Source organism: Trachemys scripta, chromosome 6 (assembly GCF_013100865.1).
Source record: "Trachemys scripta elegans isolate TJP31775 chromosome 6, CAS_Tse_1.0, whole genome shotgun sequence".
Classification (NCBI taxonomy): domain Eukaryota; kingdom Metazoa; phylum Chordata; order Testudines; family Emydidae; genus Trachemys; species Trachemys scripta.
Window position 1 is genome coordinate 88,586,227 of NC_048303.1, and position 25,286 is coordinate 88,611,512.

At 40.4% G+C, this 25,286-nt stretch overlaps 1 protein-coding gene across 1 annotated transcript in view; it reads left to right on the plus strand.

The window, feature by feature from the left end:
• Positions 1–25,286, plus strand: part of GLIS3 (GLIS family zinc finger 3) — a 237,873-nt gene that overhangs the window by 197,364 nt on the left and 15,223 nt on the right. The window contains exons 8-9 of the mRNA XM_034774451.1: positions 8,441–8,609; positions 23,916–24,097. Of these exons, the coding sequence (XP_034630342.1) occupies positions 8,441–8,609; positions 23,916–24,097 (351 nt within the window). The remainder of the gene's footprint in view (positions 1–8,440; positions 8,610–23,915; positions 24,098–25,286) is intronic.

The following is a 25,286-nucleotide window of genomic DNA, read 5'->3' on the forward strand; positions in this document are numbered from 1 at the left end:
CATACTACGTGAGCACACTGGGCTTTTGGGCATAAGGGTGGCACCATCACTATCTCCTCCTCATTTTTTTTTTGTGAGAAAGGGCTGGCCCAGCTTAAGCACCTAACTCCAGGAGAGCATTCATGGCCGAGAATCACAAGTGGAGGGAGGCATCTCCTTCTGGGCCAGAGTTAGGCACCTAATTCCCTTTGAGGAGCAGGGCTTAGGCTCCATCACTTTTCTCTGCATTTCCTACTGGCTAGCTTAGGCAGCTCCCCACTCAGCTTGCTGGCTTTTGTGAATCCCATTCTTAGGTTCCTAGCTCTCCCCACACATCGTATAAGGAGCCTGGGTGCCTAAATTGCAGCTATGGCATCAAGTGGGCAGCACAGGGCCTACACATTAGGTGTTGCAATGCTGAGCGTAAGTCCCCCTTCACGGATCTAGCCCTATGTTGTCATTTAAAAAAAGCCTAGTCATTCTGGTTTATTCAGTGTTATAGTATCATGAAATTTTCAGTCAGAATTTATAAATGATATATTTTCTACTACATCCCTATATCCTAAAATATTTTGTACCCCATATCCTAGCATTTCTTGTGCCAAAAAAAATCCTAAATGTTGTAATATAGAATTTTTTTTTGTTTTTAAGTTCATTGTGCCATATGTGGCAAAAATTCAGCAGTTTCACATTTTCACATAAACCAAAATGTGTAATTTATAAATTCTCTCTGAAAATGTCATGAATTGCACATTCTCCAGTGCTCTAAAATGAAGCAAGCTGATTACTGCAGCTGTTCGCATTTGCTAGATTTTCTTTGCACCAGAAAGACAGAATTGTTGTAATAAGAGTTTAGATTCTGCAGAAGATTTTTGCAACATTGCCCTGAAGACAGTGTTGTGAACCACTGTTCTAAGAAAAATCTTAGGGCCCAATCCTACAAACACTTTCATACATGCTTAACTTAGGAACATAAGAATGGCCATACTGGGTCAGACCAATGGTCCATCTAGCCCAGATCCTGTCTTTGAACAGTGACCAATGCCAGATTCTTCAGAGGGAATGAACAGAACAGGGCAATTAATGAGTGATCCATCCCGTCATCCAATCCCAGCTTCAGGCAGTGAGAGGCTTAGGGACACCCTGAGTTTATGGTTGCATCCTAGCCCATCCTGGCTAATACCTATTGATGGATCTATCCTCCATGAATTTATATAGTTCTTCTTTGAACACGGTTATAGTCTTGGCCTTCACAACATCCCCAGCAATGAGTTCCACAGGTTGACTGTGTGCTGTGTGAAGAAATACTTCCTTTTGTTTGTATTAAACCTGCTGCCTGTTAATTTCATTGGGTGACCCCTGGTTCTTGTGTTATGTGAAGGAGTAAACAACTCTTCCTTATTCACTTTCTCCACACCAATCATGATTTTATAGATTTCTATCATATCCTCTATTACCAGAGCTGTCCCTTGGGTACGGTGAATCAGGGTGATTGTTCCGAGCCCCACACTTTGGGGGGCCCTGTGGACCACTGGTGCGATTGGCCGGTGCCGGGCACGGTCGGTCCTAGAAGTGACAGATTCTTCACTTCCACCCCAGGCCCCACACCCCCCTATGACGGCCCTGCCTATTAATCATCTCTTTTCCAAGCTGAAAAGTCCCAGTTTTTTAGTCTCACCTCACATGGAAGCTGTTCCATATCTCTAATCATTTTTTTTGCCCTACTCTGTACCTTTTCCAATTCTAATACATTCTTTTTGAAATGGGGTGACCAGAACTGTATACAGTGTTCAAGGTATGGGTGTACCATAGATTTATATAATGGCATTATGATATTTTCTGTCTTCTTATCTATCTCTTTCTTAATGGTTCCTAATATTTTTGTAGCTTTACACATGTGAGTAATGTTACACATGTGCTTCAGTGTTGGTTTATTATTATTATTTGAAATGTAGAGTGCCTGGGTACTCCAATCAGGGATCATTGTGCTAGATGCTGTACACACATATAACAAACTGATGCTCCATGCCCCAAACAGCTAACAGGCATCTGAGGCAACAGGTGGATACAACAAACAGATAAGAGGAGCACTAGGAAACACTGAGACAATTATTATTATAAGCATACACAGCTGTCGCAGCACATCAGCTGCCTAATCATTAGGTATCATAACAAAGGTAAATTTTAAGGAGACGTTAGAAGGAAATCAGTATAGTGACTTTGTGGATAAAAGGCAACATGGGAGAAAACATGAAGGTGTTGGTAGGAAAACTGGCCTTCTGAGTGATAAAGGCTGGCATGTTGACATAGCAGAGGTGGGGGCAATAGCTCAATGCCAATTAAAAGATGGCAAATATGGTGTGGTTAAGCCATGAAGGGCTATCAAAGTGAAGACAAGTAGTTTGTGTTTGTGCAGTGGACAAGGGGGAGCCAGCGGAGGGATGAAAAGATGGGGGTGATGTAGTCAGAGCAACAAATCAATTGTTACCTTTTAATTACAGTCAAGAAGAAACACTGTTTTTGTAGGACCAACTATCTTTTGTGACCTACTATTGAAGAGGCAGGGAATGGAGCACACTTAACTAACCTTAGAGGCATTACAGGAGAGAACAAAAAGGTGGGTCAAAGCCGGGGCCTGCCAAATTCAACATCATCTTTACCTCTTCAGATATGACGTTTCATTATTTTCTGTCCTGAGGCTTTTCATGGACAGCATTTTGAATGGGTTTACATGGGGCAAGATGGGATTTGTCAAGGTCAGGAATTGGGAGATTACAGTAGTCAAGAGTTTCCTGCTAATATTTCATATTCACAAACATTTTCATGAATACCCTGCAATTGTCCAAATACTTTCAAATTATGAATAATGTGAAGCCATTAATGGTAGCAAAACCAAACTTGCTGTGTTTATTCATTGATATATATTCAGAAATCAGGGTTGCTTACTGTTGTTACTATTTAGTATGATCTAGCTGAAATATTCTGGTAAAGCCAGGATCGTGCAAACAATTATGATTATATAATTACTTATATTTAAGCAGGTGAGTAGTCCATTTAAAGTCAGTGCACTACTCCTGTGTATAAAATCAGGCATGTGCTTAAATGTTTACAGAATTTGGGCTACATTTGACCCATTATCCTTAGCTTCGAATAACATTTTTTGAGGTCCAGTTCTGAATTTCTCAAACACCAAAGGTTCTCATTAAATGAGAGTTATTGTCAGGATCAGGCCTATTTTGTACATATACAAGGACTCACTAACTTTAATATCTTACATATTTTATGCAGGATGCAGACATATCCTTCAGATTTGTCCCTTTCTTCACCAGTTTTAGTTCTGAATTTTAGAAGTTTAGTTCTTAATGTAGCTATTTCCACTTGGATGCAATTTGCTGGTGCTATGTGAATTACATGATAATGATTTTCATTCAGATTGTGAGGGAAGGAAAGCTTAAGTGTATTGGTGAATTAGCATTACCATTGTAAAGTAACAAGCGACAACTGTGTTATTTCTATTTCCCTTCTTCATGCTAAGAGAAAACCAAAGTGAAAAGAAACTACAATCCACTGAACAAGTAAGTCAGGCAAGGTTATGATGTAATGACCTTCAGTTGAAGCAAGAACCTCAGGTTTTAATCCAGATCACAAACTTTATTGCTTTGGGGATTTCACCATCTCTTAATCACAAAAGTAATAAGAATTTCCAATATGTTCAACTGCTGTGCCTAATCAATTGTTCCAGCTGCCAATCACTGGCAATATCAGAAAGTACTGTGGACTTAACAAATGCCTGCCAGCCAACAAACCAGCTGTGACCCTTTGCTAACACTGAAGGGTCTAGACAGTAAACTTTAACCTCTCCTCACACATCCCTGACATATTACATATTGTATCACAGCAGGCTCATAGTTATTGCAGTACGTACTGGACAGATTTTATTTTGTTACTCATATTATGTGTACACGGAAAGCAGAAACCCATGGCAGCAAGTCTCAGAGCCCACGTCTACAGACGTGGGTTCTCAATATGGCATTACAAATAGCAGTATAGACTTCAGGCTCAGGTTGGTACTCAAAATCAGAAGCCTGCCCCCCACCCTAGGTTTCAGACCCTGGGGACCTTTTTTTGGCAACTAGCATCCTTGTCCAATAACTTGCTGTAACAGATTGAAACATCAAGTTGGCTTTTCTATGGCGGTGGAAAGAGTCTCTGCCATTTTATATCTTCCCCCACCTCCAAGGTGAAGATAGAGCTAACACTCTGCAGTGGGCTGCTACCTCAGAGCCAAATATTAAAATGTGGCAAATTGCATGCCTTCTGACAGGAAACACTAATAGCAACAAAAAAAAAAATAGTAGCTCAAACCTAATCAGCCAAAACCTGGGAAAAAACTAAATTTCAGAAGATTTTTTTATAAAGAAAAAAAGAATTTTCTTGCTTATTGTGGAAGAATACAATTGCCTGGTTCCTCTGTGGTAAGAGACCATCAGACCAGGTGATCTGGAGTATCATTAGTAAAGAAGGAGGTATGGCTTCATTTTCAGCTTGTGGACTGCCTGAAAATCTCTGCTGAGTGTTAAGATTTTTCGTAAAGAAATGCCAGGCACACACGCATCAGAGAAAAGCCAAAAAGACTCAGAAAGCTAGGTTTGTAAATCTCAGTTCACGTTGCTAGCTTTTATTTGATTTCCTTAATATGGTCTAGTGGTTTTAGGAAGCCCTGCGTTCTCACTCCAGTTCTGCCAATGACTTCCTCTGTGGCTTTGGAAAAGTTACTTAAGCTCTCTGCCTAGTTTCCCCAGCTGTAAAATGGAGATAATGATACTTACTAACCTAACTCCCAGGTTGTGAAGATTAATGTTTGTTTGTAAAGGACTTTGACCCAGGCAAACATATCTAGGCATCTAACTCCCACTGAAATCAAATGGGAATTAGGCATCTAAATACCTTTGAGGAGGATTTAGGCCTTTGAACATGGAAACACAAAAAGGGGAGCTGAAAGGGGGGAGATAGACATGGGGAAGGGGGAAATGTGACCTGAATGCAGCCAGGTGGCCATGTATGTTTTTCTATTCTGATGCCAAATATCCTGTTCACAAGGATGATATAATTATTCCGTATACAAATGGAATGTTAAATATAGTGATTTAAAAAAAAAAACACGCTAGCAAATATGCACCTTTAATTGAAGCTGAACCACAAAACAAAAGGTTTATACTGTCCTTTCTAAGTGGGAAGTATTTTCAACCATGCCTCAAAATCTTTGTGGGCATGGGTAGGAAGAGAGGCATTTTGGGGCAGAAATAGATTGACAGAGCACTGATTTGACAGTAATAAATCCATGGTAATAAATTACACCATAGTTGGTAGTTTGCAAGAAGAAAGGTGGTAATTCTGCATTTTAAACATGTTCCTTTAAATTACAGGGTTCTTGCTCCATTAAGAGAAGAAACTGATTTTTTTATAGTATAAATTCTGTAATATTTTAAAATGCTATTTCTCTTTTTTCTTACTCATGAATCAGGTTTATTTTTCCCTCCATCCACTTCATTTTTACTGCATGTCAATAGAATACATAAGAATGCAGCTCCACACAGAGAAAATCTGTAGGAAGAGAGATGCCTGTTGGATAATCTTTATGTGTTGGTAAATCCACCTGTGATGAGACCTTGAAAATGGCAGCATGAATTTTTCCTATGTAATTACCAAAATTAGATGACCTAAAAAGGTGTAACTCAATCTCAGATTCACATTCAAGTCCAAAAGGCTATCTATCTGAAACTATGCTGAGCTTCTTAAGGATCCCGGGGGAACAATAGCTTTTTCATGGCATTTATTCCTGGGAATTTCTTTTGATGGGTTTTATTTATGTTGGAGTATTATACAAACTATTGACTTTCATATTTATTGAAGAAACAGGAAAAAGACTTTTTACTGAGGAACACTTTGTTAAATAAAGCCCTTTTTCATAAAGTTTCTATGCAAATCTAGCTTATGGTAAATTGGAGGTAAGAACAATGTTTGTTGTCACAGATGTTTACTAAGTTTCATGCTATTCAAACTATGTGCTTAACTTAGATCAGGCAGCAAAAGGCAATTACTTAAGAAAAACTGACAACAGAAAGATTTGTTTTCTCAAATAATGATGCTAAGGACCCTCCACATAATTTGGAAGTTACTATAGTACTGTACAGTATATTGAGAAATTAGAGATTCAGATCTAAGGGTATGTCTACACAAGAGCTGGAAAGTTCCTAGCTCATATAGACATACTTGCACTTGCTCTGCTCAAGCTAGCATGCTAAAAATAGCAGCATGGCGGTGGTGGCATGGGTGTTAGCTTGGGCTAGCCATCCGAGTACGTACCTAGGACCTCACATGGAGTTGTACTAGGGCAACTAACCTGAGCCACCAACTGTGCCACTGCAGCCACGGTGCTGTTTTTCGTGCATTAGCTCAAGCAGAGCTAGCACGTGTATGTCTACCCAACCTGAGAACTACCCATCCATCTGCTGTTTACACATATGCATAGATACTACAGCCATGAGTGCTCTAGAAATGCACATAAATATCTTCCCATTGATATGCATCTGATATCATAGGGCCAAATGCTGGCCCCCAGCTTTCCTGCAGCTTTGAGGCAGTCAAAGCTGTGTGACATAACGTGGCATGACTTGGAGGCTGCTGTCTTCCATGGATGCTGAAACAGTGCTCCATAGCATCCATAAAGCTAACCAAGCCCTTCTTCTGCCCACTTGTAGAGTCCATGACTGCACCTCACCCAGACATTGACCACTGAGATTAGAGAAGGGGTCTGTATTCAGCAGGCTTCCCTTACTCTGTGTGGGGAAAGAAGGGGTGGATTTCTTCTGGACTATCAAGAAACAGGAAAGACAGAGCAGGGGTGGAATGCAGAACCTATTTAGGGCAAAGAAAACACCACTATTGCAATAAATAGGGAAGGAGACACACACCCACACAGGGAGAAAGAGAGACCAGCTCTGTGGAAAGCTCCAGAGGGGAACATCGAATTTATTTGTCAACATCTTCACTAGGTGCGTGGGTCAGGACTTGGTCCATCTATATATCAATGGCTAATTGTTAATTGATAAGAGTTGTGTACGTGCACATCCAAAAGCAGAATTCGGCACACTAACAGTTATGGGAGCTCTGTGTGTGCGCGCTAAGGGGATATTATACATCCCTACATTACTCAGATGAAAACAAGCAGTTTTTTTCTTTGTCAGCAGATTAAGGTCTCTAAATAGAAACATAGATGTTGGAGATGGAAAAGACCTCTTAGGTCACTCTATATGCCTATCAGTGCATGCTTGTTCCCTACAGTACTTTCTCCAATTTAGCTTTGTCTCAAGCAATGTGGCTTCTAACAGTTCCCTTGGAAACCATTCTCCAGTCTAATTGATCTCACCTTTAGGTAGTTTTTCTTAATATGCAGCCTACATTTTAATTTTCTTAATTTCATCTCATTTCTCCATCATATACCTTGTGTTATCCTACACAATTCCTCTGCTCAGAAACTTGAAGATGTATCTCTCCATTTTGTTTCGCTAAGCCATACGCTTTTTGTACTCTTTATCTTTTTTGATGAAGAATAAGTATTTATTTTTCACCCAAAATCAACTGCATCACTTGATGCAGATGTCAGTAAAAAGCACCTAAGTTTATCAGGGGCCAAGTTAGTGTGTCACTCTCCCTGTGTTTACTGTTGGTTTGCTTTGCCAAAAGTAAAAACATCTGTGTTTTACATTTGAAAGGAAACTCTTTGCCTTTGAAACAATCCGCAAGACAACAAGGATTGTCTACAGTCCTCACACAGTTGCTAATTGCTGGCATCCTCATTTATAGCATCTCTGAAAATGAAGCTACTGATTTTTAGGTCATCTCATTAGGATGTAGGGAGGAACATCTATAATGCTTTTAAGTTAACCCTTCAGCATGTGAGTAGTTTTTTTTATTTGTTGAAAAATTATGAAAGTATTCATAAAAAGTAGTAAACATTTGTTTTTAATTGTGATGTTTTGTATCAGTTTTTAGATCAGCTCTAAGAACTATGCTTTATAGCTTTACAACTTGTTCTGCAATATGAAAAAATAATAGACCCCAGATTTGCAGTGTTTATTCAAGCAAAACTCCCAGGACTGGGTCCATAATGTTGTCCTTTTTGCTTTTAGACAGCTGTCCATTGTGAACTGTCCAATCGCGTGCATATTTTCAAAACCCAATCAGTGTTTCTTTCATTATAACATAGTTTGGGTTGTTTTTTTATGGACCAGTAACATTTTTTCAAACAGAAAGTAAGACTTGAAAAAAAGTTGGTTTCTAAGAATTAGCATTAAATCATTTGTAGGAAGGGTGATCACTTACCTGATGGTACTGATTGATCACTGAAATCATGTTGTGCCTACCATGATACTGAATATTGCTCTCCCTCGGATTTCAGCTACAATGTTCTCCAGTACTCACTCAAGTCGGAGTGGAACGGCTGCTGGGGGTGGTCCACCATCACATCCTGTCAGTCACCCTTCTCCAGGGCATAATGTACAAAGTAGTCCCTGCAACCCACCATCCCAGTTACCTCCTCTCTCAACTGTAGACTCAAGCACTGAAAGGTAAGACTATCTTTATTCATTTTAAAAATGAAGCAATTGACTTTGAACATTACTAAGTTTAGTAGTAGTTTTATTGTTACTCTTGTTTGTTTAGAATGTTAACAGCGCAGCCGGATTATGATGATACTTTAACATATATTTTGTGTTCGTGCACAAATGTAGAGTAAGTGACCACTGTTCTAAGTAAATCCCAGAGCATATAGTTGTGCCTCTGGGATTTACTTAGCTACATTCACTGGTAGTTTTAGAGAGATTCTTACTTTTTTAAAATGTATTATTTGTACTACAATAGTGCCCAGAGGCTCCAACCAACATTGGAGTCTTGTTGCGTTAGGTGCTAACACATAGTAAGACACAGTCCCTGCCTAGAAGAGCTTAAACTGTAAATAAACAAGACAAATAGTAGGAGGGGACACAGGGATGAAGTGACTTACCCAAGATCACTGAGTAGATCAGTGACAGAACTATAATAGAACCCCAAGTCTTCAGACTGCTAGTCAAGTCTCCTATCCACAAGTCTATTATATGAAAGCTATAAACTGTAAGTAGGCTTGGAAGGATTAGATTTTTATTGATTAATGTCAGTAAACATCAATTTCACTTTGCATACACAAACCAACAAAAATATATTTCCATCAATGATTATCAACATTTACAGAGAAGCAAAGCAAGCAAAATGTTGTGTGAGAATAAACTGTTTCATTGTTACTCTCCATCTCTGTTTGGGGCTACTTTGGAGTTTGATTTAGGGATATTTACTTTGTGTTTTTCGACATTTGATGCTGATAATTTGCATCTTAATAGTTAGAAACCTTTAACTTTTGAATCTCAATGTCTACTGTCAACAATTATTGTCTGACCCCCAATAATTTCCTGCAACTGTAAAAATTTAAATAGATAAAATTTTAAAAATGCTTAAATCCTGTAATTTTTGCACAACCATGAAAAGTTAAATTGATCATCTAAAAACAATGCTTTAAAGTAAACATCACTATTAATGATTGAAATTACAAAAAAAAAAATATTGAATTCTGCCAAGCTTATGAATCAGGATAGTGTCTCTCCAATTTAAAATCCCATTGAAGGAGAAAAGACAAGGTGGAGGAGAGATAGAGATTCTTTCTTAATAAGAATGAAAATGTTAATTATTGAGTTACTCTATGTAAGTGGCTTGGGAGCCATGACTATTAGAGCCTCACTAGCATTTATATTCTTGTGCTACTTGGCAACATGTTGAAGTGGGCAGGTTGTCAGTTTGATTATCGCTGACTGACTTGGCTTTCGAGAAGTGTAACGCACATGGGTTGAACTTCTATTGCATGTGTTTGTATTTGTTTTCAGCATGTTTAGTAGGAGGAATTCTTTTAATCATGAAAATTTGCAAGCTGAACTTGCAAGATGCTGCATGCCTCCAGTGAACTTATAAATGCCCTTCAAGCACAGGGAATTTTTAGAGTTCAGGTCACGTTGCACCTCTCAGGAACTGATCAGCACTTCGCAGGACTGGGTCCCTGATTTGCATGTTATTTGATATTTGCAGCTTTGAAAACTCTGGTGTAAACTCAAGCTGCTTTCTCAACTGAAATAAGCTCATATTTTTGAAGGAAGTTGATATCTTCCTTATTGTGAGACTAGTGTGTGATGACTGGACTTGACTTCTAATTCAGTAACAAAAGACTATGATTCATAGTCAGAAGTCATTCATTGCTGGTTACGGACAAGATCTCCCATCTTTATGGTTTCTATTACTTTGGATATTTCAGTGATATAAAAGCAAATCCTCTGAGAGGGATCCAGTTTTCATCTTTAAATATTACCTAAATGATTATTGAACAGATATTGCATGCTGTTAATGGTTTCCACTTAGTATATTAAATCAGAATTCTGACTATACTGCATGAGATCTAGGTAAATAGGTTTTCAGTAGAAACATAATTCTGGTATAAATTCAGTGGTACACATATTACACTCTAATTTTAATATAAATATTCTATTCTTACTATATATCTATGGAAATTTTTAAATATAGTTTTGCTGATTTTACATAATTTTCAACACACTAAAATACACACTTCTATAGTTCACTAATGTATCACAAGGTGTTTAATTTTCTTGAGGAATAGAAATGTCAGTAATTAGAAAAGCATAAAAAGTTCAATATAAACCTAAAAAGAACTTTCCTAGATTTCAGTTGCTGATAAATGGACCTAATTCCCCCATGATGAAAACAGTACTACAGCTCTGCCTTTTATCTTGAAAATGGAGGAACTGGATGGCTTGGGGGATTGGGCTAAGGTGTCTTTCATGTCTAGGTTGCCACTTTGAGTTCAGTTAGTTCAGTCATGGCTGAAAGGGGTTAGACCCCCTGCTCTATGCAGTCCACTTCTAGTGGAGGTGCCTCATTACAAACACAATCATCATTGTTGCAAATTGTTAGTATTCTTGTTAGGAGAAGGGCCAAGGAGTGAATGATATATAGATTCCTCTTCCCTGTAGAAGTGGGTTCCTGTCAGTCGGAGTTGAGGGATATTGGCAAATGCTATTGGGATGTTTCCGCTGCCTTTTGTTGCTAGACCACTAGCAGGGTCAGTCCAGCATTTATTATAAGCATTAAAATCACTGTTTAAAAAGCAAGTCTGGATCCTCTTATTAGCACATTTCTGAGAAGATTACTGTGGGGAGACCACTGTCGAAGCACTTTAATAGTGACGTGTATAAATAGTTCCTACCTCATTGGGGCCCTGATCCTGTTTGTGGCCTCAGGACACTATGATGATACAGGCAATAATGAATAATAATGAAGTTCTGGTCTGATACACTCCTTCCTTACAAACTTTTTTTTTTTTCCACTAACCATATACACATTTTCATAAACTGTTTCATTGTTACTCTCCATCTCTGTTTGGGGCTACTTTGGATTCAAGACTGAGTAAATGCCAATAACTACATTAATGCACTGTTAAGAGGAAGCATTTAAATGCAGGAGAGTGAAGATTACCACAGCAGTGATAAGTTGGTCACAGGGCACCTATATATATTTAAGCAAATATTTAACAGGAGAAATAATACAAAACACTGCATATAGCCAAGACCCTGTGTATTCTGCCATTATGGAATTTTCCACAGAATTCACCCCTTGTTGCAGAATCTCCATTTCCATTTAAAAAAATTAAATGTCAAGCCTTCATGGTTGTGGTGATAACCTTGAAAATGTGAAGAATAAACTTGTCTGTTTGTGCAAAGATCCTGAAATAATAGTTCTGAGAGGTATGAACTGCCTCAGCCATCTCAATCTGGGACCCACCGACTTAGACCTGGTCTAAATTTAAAATGTAGTTTGACATAACTATTGTGTTCAGGGGTATGAAAAACAGACACACCCTCGTGCTGCAGCTATGCTGACATAACTCCTGGTGTAGACGCAGCTAGGTCAATGGAAGAATGTTTTGGTCAACCTAGCTACCGTCACTCAGGGAGTTGGAGTTCCCACAGCAATGGAAAAACCTCTTCCATTGCTGTTATCTGCATCTACACTACAGGGTTATAATGGCATAGCTATGGCACCATAGCCATTGTTGCACCCATAGTGTACCCATGGCCTTACTGATTATGCAAGCGTGGGATATGCCATTTTCTCCAAGAGATCACAGAATTCTGCATACAAAATTAATTACTGAGCTGGAGCCAAGAGCCCAGCATTTTGTTTTGTCTCTCTGGCCTGCTGGGACCTGCCTGCAGCTGCCTCTTGCTCTGGACCTTTCAGCACAAGGGGAAGTTAATTGGACTACAGTGCATGCTCACATCACTGTTTTATAGAACAAGGCAGGAGTGAGGAGAGGCTGGTGCAGAGTTTAGGGAGCCAGTGCTGGGGTCCAGGTTGCAGCCAGGAAGCAAGGGGAGACAGAAAGGCAGGCTGGATAGCTAGGCTGCCTAGAGGCTTGGGGAGCTGAGATGATGAACTAGGGAAGCAGACCACAATCTCTGCCTTCCCTCTTCCATGGCACACATGAGGAAGGGGAAGGAGAATCTGTCCTGGACCACCTAGATAATGTTGTAACTGCTGAGGCCCTTGGAGCTGGGCATGTAGTGTACAAAGCAAAAAAATCCATCATGAACAAAGTATGGTTGAGAATAATCATTGGTGAATTGTACAGCCCACTATGAGTCATGGTCGTGTGTTTGGTTGCGGAAGGGATGAGAATGTAGGATATTTCATGGAGATACAATAAATTAATATTGCCACAGAATTTAGGAGTTCTTACCGCAGACTTTGTTGCCATTGTGCCATGTAATACATGAGGTGCTGCATATTCTAAGTGGGCAACGTGGCTCCACTAATGCAGTAGAACCTCAGTTACGAACACCTTGGGAATGGAGGTTGTTCGTAACTCTGAAATGTTCGTAACGCTGAACAAAACATTATGATTCTTTCAAAAGTTTACAACTGAACACTGACTTAATGCAGCTTCGAAACTGCACTATGCAGAAGAAAAAATCAGCTTTTAACCATCTTAATTTGAATGAAACAAGCACAGAAACAGTTTCCTTACTTTATCAAATCTTTTTTTTAAGCTTTCCTTTTACTTTTTTAGTAGTTCACATTTAACACTACTGTATTTGCATTTTGGGGGTTTTTTTTGGGTCTCTGCTGCTCCCTGATTGCATACTTCCGGATCCAAATGAGGCGTCTGGTTGACTGGTCAATTCATAACTCTGGTGTTCGTAACTCTGAGGTTCTACAGTATTACCCTGAGAACCTTAACTACTGGGTTTTCTGCATTTTCAGTGATTAACTTCTCAACCTTAATGTTGCATTAACATAGTTCTTGCTTTTAATATTCAATTACAAAAATGAAAATTTTAAAGAAAAAAAACAGTTGCTGCTACCTAATTCCACACCCACCAGCAGAAATTTCTCTACCATTATAACAGAACAAGGCTGTCACTTGTTTTCCAGCTGCAGAAATACTCACATCCATCATCTCCCAAGGTGAAATGCCCCATTATAGGTAATGGTATGTCATTCAATGTAGAATCTACTGACCTATTCACATGCACACAAGTCTGTGTTGTTTCAACATTAAGCTCCCCTCCCACACATTCTTTTCTCCCCTGCCTGAGTGATGGTTGCCCTGGACAAGTGCACACCTCATCCTCCAAGGAGACTTCTCTTCGACCCTTACATTTGGGCAGCCTGCTCAGGATTCTAGGGAAGCCATAGTGACTCCCATTTCTTTCACTCCCATGGACAATAAGAAGGAGAAAACGTGGAGGAAGCAGAGGTTCCTCTTCAACTTTCTCTCCCTTTGGACAATAGGAGGGAGGCTGTAGAGAAGCTGATGAAGCCCTGTGAACCTGAGCCTCGCAGTTGTGGGAAGAGGAATTGAAAAATAAAGCACACATCTTGTGCAAGTTTAGTTCCATGACAAAACTCAAATCAGCGAGATTGGTTTTGGTCCAGATTTTCATATCCAAACTCTCTAAAATTCAGGTGGTGGTAGCAAAGTTAGGATAAAACTGGAATCTCACATATAATCTTTACCATAAACTCATTTTTTCTAATTGTTTTGTTTTTATTTTTTTAATACTCACCAAATTTGAAAAGATTTTGACTGTTTAATTAAGAGAGGGCATGATAAAGGTATACAAAATATTGTATGGTAGAGGGAAGGTAAATGCGGCCTACTGTTCATCCCCTTTTGAATACAAGAACAAGGGAACATTCAATTAAATAAAAATAGCAGCAAACTTAAAAACAATAAAAATGAATACTTGTTTACACAATACATCATTAACTTGTGGAACCCACTGCCACAAGATCATTCTTTCCCAAATGCCCAGTTTAAAGGGATTAGCTGTATTTACAGATTTACAGATGTCTGCAGTTACATTTTGCTTCTTAAGGCATATGTTTCTGGACATAAATGACCCAATAACTGACTGGGTTTGGGAAGAAATTTCCCCTATGGGCAGGCTGTTCTGTAATTCTCCACTATGAGGGTTCTCTCATGTTCCTCTGAAGCTTCTGATACTAGCAGCTGTCTGAGACAGGATGTTGAGCTAGATGGACCTGGTATAGCAATTCCTGTATTCCTAAAGCATGAGAAATCTTAGCTTGAAAGGAATTTTTTAATGGTTGAATAGAAGAATTTTGAATTGAAGTATTCAACTTTATTACTGCAGTGCTATAATAAGAGTGGGAGCAGTGCTTTTATTTGCTTATTTGAGTATGTGGTTATATTCTTTTTATGGCTTCTCTATAAAACACCAAGTAATTCCCAGCCAGACCTCCAGAAGCAAGAGCCCCCAAGTGGTTCTAACCAAAGAGTCAAGGCAGCTAATGCTTACATATTACAAAGCTTCTTGTATGTGGTATGAAACAGGCTGGCTCTAAGAAAGATTCCACTTAAAGCACATAACAATGTCATTCTGAAATCAGTACAGTAATTTCCTCCCATGGTTTGGACAGTTGGAGACTTGTCTGCCAAGAGGCTGTATCTTTTCTGCTAGTGAAGAAATGTCTGCCTGTTAACAATGACAGACTCTGAAGGGTGGAGGTGAGCAACTGATCAAACCTTGGGCCATGCCTTAGCCAAGCTAGCAAAACCTGACATTTCTCTCTAGTCTGTTTCCATGCTTTGTCTCTTTTTTAGAGAGATTATCTGCCCTCACTTGCCCTTACCAACAGTTCAATTCTCTAGCGTAGATGTAACCCACCAATCATTGTATTATAGGGCCCCCACTGTGATGACCCACAATGGATATCAGTTGTTACAGCTCTAGTTAAGGAGCTCTAGCTCAAGCTGTAGTAGCTTGTTCTTTTAGTCCTGGAGATCCCTAGTTCAATTCCCACTGTGTTGGTTAAGGTGGCAGCTATCATATCAGAGTAGCCACTGGCAGTAAGAAAAGGCTCTTCAACTGCTGATGAGGGGTATCAGTCAAGGGTGAATCTTCACTCCTGAACCCCTAGAGTGACTACATTTTCAGTGAGAAACTGAGACACCAGTCCTGGTGGCAGTAGAAGTGTGCCATTGACTATTCTGTGCACATTTCCTCATATGAAGATAGGTTGGTCTTAGCAACAATGCCTCCTACTTCTTAACCAAGCAACCGTCTCCTTTCTATATGTGGAAAGACTACAGCTGCCAGCTTTTGGGAAGGAAAAATGTAGAAACACTTGCCTGCTGTTACATTTAAGCAAAAAGTCAAATAATTTGCACATAACCGTAAACTGCAGCTTTTTTAAAAAAAAAATAATGCATGGTTTTAGTGTTGGTGGAGGCATGAGCTTGACAATGCTGCTGAATGAAGTCTTCTGTTTAACTACAAATAAAGCATGCATCAGGGCAAGCTTCTCATGCACTGGCATGCTTCACACCTGATATGAGGGGAAGGGGATTTCCTTTACATGTAGCAGGGCTAGTTCAATCTCCATAGCCCATGCAGTTTGTGGCCTTTCTGCTGAGTAAGTGTAAAGTGTGTGAGAGAGTTTGTGATGTTGGAGCTGGAACTGAGACCCATCTGAGTTCCCTTGTGGTCTCTGTCCCCTTCCCCTCACAAGGGCTCAGGTGAACAGGCTGGGAAGCAGACACTTCTCCCAGCCCCTCTCACTCATGGGGTAGTGGAGGCAGCTTTCCTAGTGGCTTGGCAACTGCCTGCCACAGTGTTGCCAGTTCTCCTGATTTTTTTCATGAGTCATGGGATTTCAGCCAAGGCTGGAACCAGACTGGTCATGTAACAAGAAGCACCAGCTCCAATTTCAGACCTGCATGGGGGTGAGGAGGAAAAGCCTTCCAGCTGTCTGCCTTCCCCACTGCCCCACCTCCTGGGGAAGAGCAGCCAATCGGAGCTGCTGCAGGAGGCAGGCAGAGCTTTTTCCCACTCCCCTCAGAAGCCGACACCATCCTCACAGGAGGGGAGGGGGAAAGAAGGAGCACCAAAAAGCCCAGCAGCTCAGGCCTCCATCCCTCCTTTCCTATGAGCAACAGGGACAGTTCCCTTGCTGCTCCCTCTTCCACATTCCCTCCCTGTAACAGCCGGCCTGGGAAGGGACAGAGGGTAGAATGAAGAGCCACTGGAGGCTGGAGCCACCCCCCCCAGCATAAAAGTGGGAGAAGGGACCCTGCTGCAGCCGCCCAGGTCTGGGAAAGGGGGTGAAGAGCCCCAGGAGGAATGCAGTTGAGGCTGGAAGGAGCAGAACTGATGTGGAGGCAGAATTAATTGGTTGGTGGGGGGGAAAAGGGGATGAACAGATGTAGGGGTCAAGGTTCCAGCAGCAGGGGCCAAAAATCACCTCAATAAATCTGGGCATGTTGGCAACACTAAGTGTCTCACACATGCATTGGGTGTGGGTGGGGCAGTTCGGAAATCAAAAGACAGGCCCAAAACACTATATAATCTTTTTTTTTTTTTTTTTTTTATCATTGTTTTGGGGGATCTGACTCATGGCTTTTGAACCTTTGTGATTGGGAGTATTGCAGCCAGATCAACACCATTTCTGCTGTCACAAATCAGGGAGCCTCCCTCAATTGCTCAATGGCCACTTGAGCCTGCCCCAGCCCTGTACGCACACAGCAGGGCCCTGAAACTTTGCAGGACTCCTGCCACTCAGAATTGGGACAGTCCCTGTATTATGGGAGTGCACCATGAAAATCAGGATGGGTGACAAGGACTCATGCAGAAAATGGGCTTAATTGGAAACCTTATCAGGAAAAGGCGTCAATAAGTGATGGGCCTGGTGGGATAATCTACCTAGGTATTTATACCAGGCTCATCGCTGTGGTATTTGCAGCTATAGGCGCACATACATTCTGTTGACAATTTCACCAGCTCAGCTGACTGACAGTTCCTTCAGGTGGCCACAGTCTTCCTGTGGTGCACACAAAAATTGGGACAAAATCCTGGGACTTTTTGTATAACTGACATTGGGACAGGCCTTGGAAACTGGGTCAATCCTGGGTTTCAGGAACACATGCTTGCCTCACTTTCAGGGAGAGAAAACTATTCTAAGGGTCTTCTCTCCCCAGTGCTATAGAAAAGGTACTGCTGGGGAATTTGTCTCCTCATTCCTGGAGGTTACAAGAAAGAGGGTTTGTCCTACAGTGTTGCAAATGCAGCCTGCTAGGCCAGCCAAGTTGGAACAGCTAGCCGAACAAATCAATGTTTCTGTAGTAGCTCAGTGATGCTGCCAGTGGAGCTGGTGACAGTAGCGGGCACGAAGATAAGGAAAACAGCCACATTTGGATGACAGACATTTGTGTGCTCAGTGGAAAAATCTAGTTTTGATTTGCCCATCTTCTGGGGTTGAGGAGTGTTGTGTCACAGCTGCAAAATTTTGCTATTTTTGTCTTTGTAAAACCTTAGGCAAAACATGTATATTCATGGCATTGTTAGAAAAACATTGAGTTTCACGTAATTCTGTTTTGCAACAAATCACATTATTCTTTAAACATGTTTTTAAACAAAAGTTTTTTTGTGTCACAGATCTGGTAGACACCTGGAATTCTGGTGCATTTCACTGGGGTATAGTAGACTGTGAACTAACAGGACTTTTTACTAGTCCACAATGGCAAAATGTGGAGAGTTGGTGAAAGCCAGAATGTAAGGCGTCATGGGAATTTTAATTTTTATATGAGAACTGCCTTGGAACTTTGCCCAAAACTTCCTAGCTTTGACTAGAAATACTAACATATGTAGAGAAAGTCTGTTCCTGATTATTTTTTACTGAGCACAGTCAGTGTACTGAGCACTACACAGAGCACTGAAGTAGACAACAGCCTGCCCCATGCAGCTTACATTTTTTCCCCAACTCAGTCAAAAAGAAGGAAGTTCAGGAAATCTAATAAGAGCCTGATCTTATGACCATACCAGCTCAAAGATATTTTGTTATGTTCAGAAAAGTATTGGAAATATCGGTTGTACAGCTGAATCTTCAGTCTTTATAGAGTTTTCCCCATTGCTGTCACATATCCAGTGTGTCAGTTACTGGGTCACTTATGCTCAGAGTAAACAAAGATGATTGGCTGTGCCAGGGCCGGCTCCAGGGTTTTGGCTGCCCCAAGCAGCCCCCCTCCCCCAAAAGCCGCGATCACGATCTGCGGCTGCAATTCGGCGGGAGGTCCTTCGCTCCGAGTGGGTGTGAGGCACCGTCAGCCGAATTGCTGCCGAATAGCTGGACATGCCGCCCCTCTCTGAAGCGGCCGCCCCAAGCACCTGCTTGCCAAGCTGGTGCCTGGAGCCGGCCCTGGGCTGTGCACAAGCTAGCTACACACCTCCTAAATTTTATTGGTATGTTGAGAAAAGTAGGCAGTCAAGATAAAGTGACTTCCAACATAGGCTCTATCTTCACTAGTGGTCCCTGATAACATGACATGTCATACTTTCACATGGATAACCATTGTTGAACCATTTTTTCCCTCCAATTTAATAGTTCCAAATAGGCATGCTTGCCTTGCCTTTCAACTAATTTGTTTTAACAAAAATACTTTTTTGTGGCCACGCAATGGAAGTGTTTCCTAGTAGCTAGAGCACTGGTTGGCCCCCTGGCCTGCTGGATGACCTCGGGCAAGTCACCTCACTATTTTGTGCCTCAGTTTCCCCATCTTTGAAATAGGGGTACTGATGCCCCCTTTGTAAAGCACTTTGAGATTTACTGATGAAACATGATATATAAAAGCTAGATATTATTACTGTTATTATTTTACAGGAACTTATTCTTGATTTGTCATCTCTTTTAATCCCCCACAAGACTTCCATAGTGCAGAATAAGTGGAATTGCATATTTCAAACAGTAAACTCTTCTTGAGGGAAGCTAATTGTTGGGCAGGGTGAAAGGCAGAAGTTTAAGAGCTGGTTAGAATTAATTATCATTTTCTTGGACTTGAAGATCCATTTTTATCTCCCAGCTCTGAACTAACACCAGAAGAGAAGAGTTAGGAAAAATAATAGGGAGTGAAAAGTGGTAGCACCAGGATCAGTAAGTAGCTAGCATTACCCCTTGCTCTGAATAGTTAGCCAATATTCAGAGCCTTGCTGGGTTGTTTCCAGTAGGAGAAATAGTAATTATGAGTCAGGTTATTCTTTGGTGCAGTCCTGTTTATTTACAAAGTACACAAAGTCCTGATTCCCTGAACACAGTAGAAACAAACAGCAGGCAGTGTTCTTGCTCACAATTTCCTAGCCTGCCTTTCCAGCCAGTCCTGTGCCTCAGGGAACAGGGCCATGCTCACTACTGCTTCTGTGTGCTTTTTGCTGCTTTTCTCTTTCTTTTTGGTTGCTTTCAGCTCTCTGCAACGAATCAAAGACCCAGCCTCTGTGTTTGCAATCAGTCCCCAGGAAAAAAACAGCCAACAGGGTTTTAGTGTCTGGTCAGCCTTCCATATGGCTAGTGCCTGGGACAGTGGCTTCCATTGTCTCCAGGTATCTTAATCCATTAAAGGAGCTTAATTGCTTCTGCCATATAGCCTGAATGAAGGGTGGGTAGCACGTTCATCAGTTTTAACCAGATCTATGGTAGTCTAGAGATCACAGACATGCCAATGGCAACGATTAACGCCTTCCAGCCTAATAATATTTGAAGTCTGTTCTGGCATCCATTTGCCCTGAATCCGTGCAATTTTTGTGCACGCTTGAGTGGATACAGTTGACTCTCTTGGACTACAAACTGTGTAAAAGTGCACAACTATTATTTGCTTTGTTCCCTTTTCTGGTTGAAACAAGGGGAATGCCTGTGACCTTATTTGAATGCATACACAATCCGATGCTTGTCAGTGCATTGCCACTAGTTCAGAGATTAATTGGTCTGAAACCAGTTCACTGCTATGTAGACGATTCACACAGAGAAAACAGAACCAGAAGGAGAAGGGGAATTCATGGAAGAGAGTTCAGTAGACATGACAACTTCAAGAAGATCAGGTAGTGAAGGTGAGGCAAACTCAGTGAGAGGCTTCAGTTTAAGCACAATGTTGAATATTATTAGGCTAGTCATGTATTTCCATGTCCCCATTGAGACTGGCAGTGTGAAGTCAAATAAAGGAATGCTAGCCAAAAAGAACACTAGCCAGGATAATTCTGAGGTGACAACTCTTTGAAATACTTCTTTCGAATACTTCTATGAAGAACTGGAGCACCATCAAAAAACCTTTAAGAGGTCAGGTTTACCCCGAATGGGAATTTTCTTTTTGCTTTGTTTCTAACCAGCTTGAATAAGGACAGTCAATTGATACCGCAGTCATAATACTGACATCGGGTTCTGTGTAGGGAATCCAGCAGCCTGGATTAACAAAAGAAGTTCTGTTTTGTGTGGAATTGCAGGAATGAGGATTTTCCCCTCCAAATCACTTCTTAGAGTCCGTGATACACAAACAGTTTCGCAATAGTCAATTCTGTGGCCAAGAATCTCAAACCACTTGTACAAATTCTTTTCCCAAACATATAAAAACTTCCCCCTCATCACCACCACCTCCAAATAATCATTTTCAGTGTGCTGGGTCGGGTCCTGCATGTCACTTTGCAAAAAACTACTAATACCAAACATGGTTTCTTGGTGATAGTGGTAGTGGTTTGTTTTTTTGTATTGATGCTTGCTAGCCGTTTGCTCATACTGTACTCTTAATTTGCATTATGTCCAGGTCCAGCCAACACTTACCATGACATTTATTACATTTATTGGTGATCCATATTGACTAATTAGAAATCATCTATGCATGTCACATTGTATAAATTAATCTGGTCATTTAAGCTTTGATAACGTAATTATCTTGTTTCCCCCTATCAGATCTTGAAACCATTTCAAATCTAATCATTCATTTACAGGACACCTTTCCTAGCTCCCACTGAGGAATGGCATACTGCGTAATGGCTCCTAGAGCATACTAGTTCTAGTTTTGAAGACCCCAGAAAGCATGGAGGAAGGCAGCTCTCTACAAATTTGGCTATTCCTGTTTACATGGGCTGCAGGGCATGGCCACAGTTCAGGATGGCAGTTTCCTAGCAGTTACAAGCTGATCCTGATTGTTTTAGAAACAAAATTAAATTTGCAGTTCCCCCAGTAACACACTGTGATTTATTCGGGGACAAATCTGGATTGAAACAAGACCAAGTTTCTCTTTTGTGAAGCAGAAGGGAAGTATATGTAGATACTATAGTCACCCATATGAGTAAGCCAGGAATGCATGAAGTGATTCATAAATCATTATAAAGACTACTAAAGTCTACTAAAAAGGATCCCTGTCTAGCTATACAAAGAGGTGTATTATCTTTGGAAGGTTTTTTAGATGTTAAATCAAATGTGAAATCTTTAAAACGGTGCTTTTCATTTTAAGTCTTTGAAAAGGATTTTTTTCCCTGTTGTTGGCCGGCGGTTAAAGCCATTTTTCATTGATTAGTTTTCACAAATGAATTTTGAAAACACAGAGGATGATATCCCACGATTCTTTAAATAATAACGTAAAAAAAGACCAGTCTGTGCATTGTTGTTGATCTCTGGCAGCAAATCAATAATCTTTCTGTGTGAGTGCTATCCAGAAAACTAACCCCAGTCTTTCCTCTTTCTTGGGAAACCTGTAATCCTGCAGTTGTAGCACTTTTTAAAAGCTCTCTTATATTTTCTTTCATAAACACTTACTGTATATTTCTTCTTTTGTTAGCCTCAATTGTTACTGCAAAACACACATACTTCGTCCCCACATTCCTTTGCATATATTTTAAATATATAGTGCAGAAGTTACCTGCAGCAGCAAAAATATGTGACATGTTATAGACTGAGTTACTTAGTAAGGACTTCATGATTTATCCCATTACTGGTCGTATTTCTATAGTTTCTCCTGTACAGACACATCTTTTTAGTAATAAATTTGAGTTTATATGTAAATATAGAATCAATACAGAGACAAACTAAACTGTAACTAGTAAGAAACAAAAGGACTACTCAATGAAAGCAAATAGAACAAGCAGTAAAGCATACAAGGTTCACTATGAAATTTGCTATAATGTTAACATGAGCTATGGATCTGCCAAAAAATAGTAAATGGGTTCCATATAAGGTCCAAGTCATGTAGAAGATGTTTGACAGAAATCTCTGTTAAATCAGAAGAACTCAGGTGTTTTGGATTTCAATATGCTTGCTCATGTGATGACTTTATGCAGGAGTATTCTGTGGTAATATTGCTATAATTATAGCTCCTACTGTATTATTTGTGAGACTATAGCCTCCTTCCATTGTTGCCTAGAAAACACTATTTGTTGCTGGGTAGGCAACATGGATTAAGCATGGTCATGTGAATCAAGGAAGCCAAGCCTTGTAACCTCTCTACACCTTGGCTTCCCATCTTCAATGAGAATATTACTTACCTACTTTGTAAAGAGCTTTGACATGTACAATTCAAAGGAGTAGTTGTTATTATTTCTAACGTGGCTTTAAACCCTTCCATGAAGCCCATAAATACATCCAGGTAAAAAACCCATCCCCTTATTGTAGCAGAAGTAATAATATGGTTTAGGCCCTATCTTCTGAAGTGTTGCACTCCTTTTCCCAACTGAATCAAAGCATTAGCTCAGGAAATGCCCAAGGTTTGGGAGTTCATAAATTGGATCCAGATCCAAATATTGATAAGCTCAGGCTCATCTCCACTTGAAATCATTTAACACTGCAAGATCTTTATGAAAACTAATGTCTATTTTATATTGGTTTAAGATAATTTATTTCAAAATACTTGAATATAAAGTGGAAAAATTTCCAAGAGCTGTTAAAGCATTATATGCAACAGAAAACAATACTTAATAAAAAGGACTTGGGACTGATCCTATACTGCCTCTGCCCAGCATTTCTTCTTTTAGGCAATGCCCCACCATCCATCAACCAGTTTCTGTGCCCTTAGAAGCACCGGAATTGGCTGATTGCAGCCCTTCTAAAAAGGAAGGACTGCCATTTGTCAACTGGTATCCCATTGCCTCCCCACAATACAGTCCTGCAATTTAGCAGTGGCTCTGATGTCAGGTACCCCATCTAAGTATCTATGTGATCCTCATCACTGGACTGTCTGAGCCTCTCCCCTGGAAGTTAAGAAGAGTTTGCCTGGTAGAAGCTTCAGACTGGGTTTTCTTTGTTGTTGATCAAGTGTAGTTTATCCATCTAATCTGAGAAACTGGAACATGACTCTTGTGAGTGTTTAGGACTGCACTCTATTGTTTTAGAAATCTGTATCAGTGCCCATTGTTAAAGCACTTTGGTGATTTAAATAATTAAAAACGTTTTTTTGCTCTTATTTTTTGTAGGCTTCATACTTCAATCTGTTTCATGATTTTCAGGTTTGCAGCTCCTGCTCCATCTCCCCACCATATCAGCCCCAGGAGAATTCCAGTTCCCCCTCCCATGATGCAGAGACGGACACCCCAGACTCCCCATCTCCTGCAGACTGCGGGAACACATCTGAAGACATACCAGCCAATAACAAACCCCTCTTTTCAACCAAACAGCATCCACATCCAAGGTAAGAAAGTCATCTTGAATTTAGAAGCTGTTTTTATGTCGCTGTTTACTCATTAAACTTCCAAAAGGAGGAGAAAGAAAGATTTTGAGAACTAGCACTGGGATTTTCAAAGGAGTGTTAAGGGGTGAGGCACCCAGTTCCCTTTGAAAATCAATAGGAAGTAGGTATTTAACTGCCTTAAGCTCCTTTAAGATTCTCAGCCTACATTTTCAGAATTCATCATCCTAAGTGAGGGGCTATGGGTTTCTGTGTGGAATTATTTTCAGAGCTGTAAATGAAGGACGGCTGAAAATAATTCTGTGTTGTGAATACCCAGTTTTATGCCCCTCATTGTCTCCCAGCTGCACACCCAACCTGTCATCAGGTTTTCAAGAAATCAGACATTTTTTCTCCCTTGCAGTTGTGGAGTGATGAAGGCCATCTTGCTCATTAACATACATGTTCTTTCAAGTTTGTGTTCTCATTTGCACTATGTTAACAGCTTCTTTCTCCCTCTTTGTTCAAACATAAGCCTTTGTAGCCAAGAAGAAAATTAACAGCAGCTGAAAATAAATTTTTACTGATGTTGAGTCAGAATGGTAATTACCTTAACATGTTGAAAATATGTTGACATGGACAGCTCTATTTCCTCTAAGTTAAACATGCAATTTCTCATTTTTGCATGCACAAATTGGGAGCATGTTTTTTTAAAATGTCACACTAAATGTTCTGTGGTCTGTCATTGCTAGAGCTGATCAAATGATGTAGAACAGTATTTGCAAACATCTGTTCAGAACATCCATACGATTCACCCACTTTCATGGCCTTTGTCATTCATGAGCATTCATGCTTTCTTCACCTGACTGTTTAGCAAATGGCCTGCATGTGCACATGAACAAAGACTTTTGTTTGAACAGGAGTATTTGCAATCTCCTGACCATTACTCTCCAAGAGCAGAGCCTTGTTGCTTGCCAAGAAGATGGTCAGACTCTGGATTAGCCTGATCTACTCTGGAATCTCATTTCACAGACAAATTTCTTTTAACTGTAAATACTGTCTCCAGCTTCATTCTGGGCTTTGAAAGCTGCACTGTGGCAGTTTCTAAGTGGAGATGAAGTCACTGATGCAGCTGGGGTCTGGACAGCTGATCTTTTTGAAGATCAGAACTAAGGTTTTAAACTAACAATAAGGCAATCTGGGAGCCAGGGCT